Source organism: Bidens hawaiensis, unplaced genomic scaffold (genome assembly GCF_021521415.1).
Source record: "Bidens hawaiensis isolate Kalapana, Puna unplaced genomic scaffold, B.hawaiensis_p1.1 tig00010929_1, whole genome shotgun sequence".
NCBI lineage: Eukaryota > Viridiplantae > Streptophyta > Magnoliopsida > Asterales > Asteraceae > Bidens > Bidens hawaiensis.
The window spans coordinates 128,215-130,935 of record NW_027491846.1 but is presented as its reverse complement, the minus strand read 5'-3'; the positions used below and the strand labels follow the sequence as shown (position 1 = coordinate 130,935).

Genomic DNA, 2,721 nt, shown 5'->3' with positions numbered 1-2,721 from the left:
CATAATAATTGAACAATAAGTAATTTTATGATATATTCAAAAAGTTAATAGTTACACCTCAATTGACACAACCATTTCTTGAACATAGATGACATTTCACTCAATAACTGTATCGTTGATTTCACACAAAAAAAAAATTATTTGGTTTATTTTTACATCTTGTTTATTAGTATGATTACGGAGATGAGAATGAACGAAGGGATGAAAATGTTGTAAAGTTGTTAATTATACCAAAATTTTATGTTTAGTAAAAAACATAATCTTAAGTATTAAAATAAGCAAGTTTGAAAATACAAAAGTCGTTGTATTTTGATGTCATAAATAGTAATAAAATGATTGAAGAAAGTTGATTGGGCTATCAAACTAAACTTGTTCATACAATTACAAATCAATCAAACCTGTTTGTTATTAGTTTATTACCTTCTTCCATCATCTCTTCATCCTTCATATTATTCATATTCATATTCATATTCATATTCATATTCATATTCAATTCAAACCCTTAATTAATTTACATGGAGCTGCCGGAGTACGATTACGAAGCCGCCGAACAAACCATTCTCCGGTGGGACACCACAGCTTCCGAAGACGCCAGGACTCGTATGATCTTCGATTCCGACCGTCACGAGATCGATCTATACCTACAAGCCGTCGATCGAATCCACCTCTCGTTACAGTCAACCACCCTATCATCAGACTCCGAGTCAAACAAAGTCAACACCGAAGCCATTCGGATTGCCATGTCCAGGCTCGAAGACGAGTTCCGTCACATCCTTATCTCGAACTCAATCGACACCGACTCACTCACTGAGTCCATCCAGTTGACTCCGCGTAACAGCAACTCGTTCTCCGAGTTCTCAGTCTCCGAAGACGGTGACGGTGATGTTACAGTTTCCGGTGAGAGCAGTAGAGCGATATCTAGCTACAGATCTATGAGCAGTATTCGTGAAATAGATCTGATGACGTCAGACAGCATATCGGATCTACGCTCAATCGCTGAGCGTATGATTGCTAACGGTTACTTCCGTGAGTGTGTTCAGGTGTACGGCGGTGTACGGAAGTCTACGGTGGACGCGAGTTTTAAAAAATTAGGTATCGAGAAGTTAAGCATCGGTGATATCCAACGGATGGAATGGGAGGCGTTGAATGCCAAGATCGGGAAGTGGATTCGCGCTGCCAAGCTTTGCGTTCGGGTGCTTTTCGCAAGCGAAAAGCGTCTCTGCGAGCAGATTTTCGAAGGATTAAGTGATTCAAGTCAGGCTGCGGACGAGGCGTGTTTCATGGAGACGGTCAAAGGCCCTGCGGTCCAGCTGTTTAACTTCGCGGAAGCGATTAGTATTAGTCGACGCGCTCCCGAGAAGCTCTTTAAAATCCTCGACTTGCACGATACGTTGTTTGACTTGTTGCCTGATATAGAAGCTGTGTTTGATGGATCCTCGGCTGAGTCGGTTAGGGTTCAGGCGGCCGAGATTATTTCTCGGCTGGAGGAGGCTGCCAGAGGAATGCTGAACGAGTTTGAGAATGCGGTTCTGCGTGAACCGTCGAGGGTTCCGGTCCCTGGAGGAACGATTCATCCGTTGACTAGGTATGTGATGAACTACATTAGCTTGATTTCGGATTATAAGCAGACGTTAGGTGAGTTAATCGTGTCTAGACCTGTAACTGGTTCAAGATACTCGGATGATGTTAGTATTCCGGATATGGATTTTACAGACCATGAAGAGCAGTCGCCTTTAGCACTCCATTTAATCTGGATTATTGTGATTTTGCAATTCAATTTAGAAGGCAAATCCAAGCACTATAAGGATACATCATTAGCTCATTTGTTTGTCATGAACAACGTTCATTATATCGTTCAGAAGATCAAAGGTTCACCGGAGTTGAGGGAAATGATAGGAGATAGTTATCTGAGGAAGCTTACAGCGAAATTCAGGCAAGCTGCAACGAGCTACCAACGATCAACATGGGTCGGGGTGTTGTATTGTTTGAGAGACGAAGGATTACACGTGAGTGGAAGTTTTTCTTCTGGTGTTTCCAAGAGTGCATTAAGAGAACGGTTCAAGGCCTTTAATGGCATGTTTGAAGAGGTTCATAGAACACAAGCGTTATGGTTAATACCGGACGCTCAACTTCGTGAGGAACTAAGGATTTCGATATCGGAACTGTTGATCCCAGCTTATCGATCGTTTCTTGGAAGATTCAGGACACATATAGAGAGTGGACGGCACCCTGAGAATTATATCAAGTACTCGGTTGAAGATCTTGAGACTGCGCTCTTGGATTTCTTTGAAGGGTATGCTGTTTCGCAGCATTCAAGAAGAAGATCACAGTAATGAGATGGGATGGGATTTCATATGATTCATAGGACACCATTCTTTGATTTTAATTTAAATGTTTATTTATTGGTCTCTTGATGATGAAGCAAAAGCAAGTAATGTTGTTGTTAATCAATCTTCTTTGTTAAGATTTTGTTTGTATGGGAACTTTTGTACATGTTTTATTATTCTCTTATATTTGTTACATGAAAATCACTATTCTCATATCACAAACTTATATCATTTGAACTTTGCTTGACACACACACACACATACTAACCGGAGATTTTACTATCCCTAGCAATATAGAACACGACACGTTGCAATTGGCCTTCTGGCTTAATGACATGAGAGTAATGTTTGAGGCTTGGAATCTTTATGGTCTTAAGATCGAAACCTGACTCAA

At 40.7% G+C, this 2,721-nt stretch overlaps 1 protein-coding gene across 1 annotated transcript; it reads left to right on the top strand.

The window, feature by feature from the left end:
• Positions 1 to 434: 434 nt before the first annotated feature.
• Positions 435 to 2,464, top strand: LOC143536855 (exocyst complex component EXO70A1-like). The gene has a single exon (XM_077030758.1). The coding sequence runs from the start codon at positions 516 to 518 to the stop codon at positions 2,331 to 2,333; it is 1,818 nt and encodes a 605-aa protein (XP_076886873.1). The 5' UTR covers positions 435 to 515; the 3' UTR covers positions 2,334 to 2,464.
• The last annotated feature ends 257 nt before the right edge of the window (positions 2,465 to 2,721 follow it).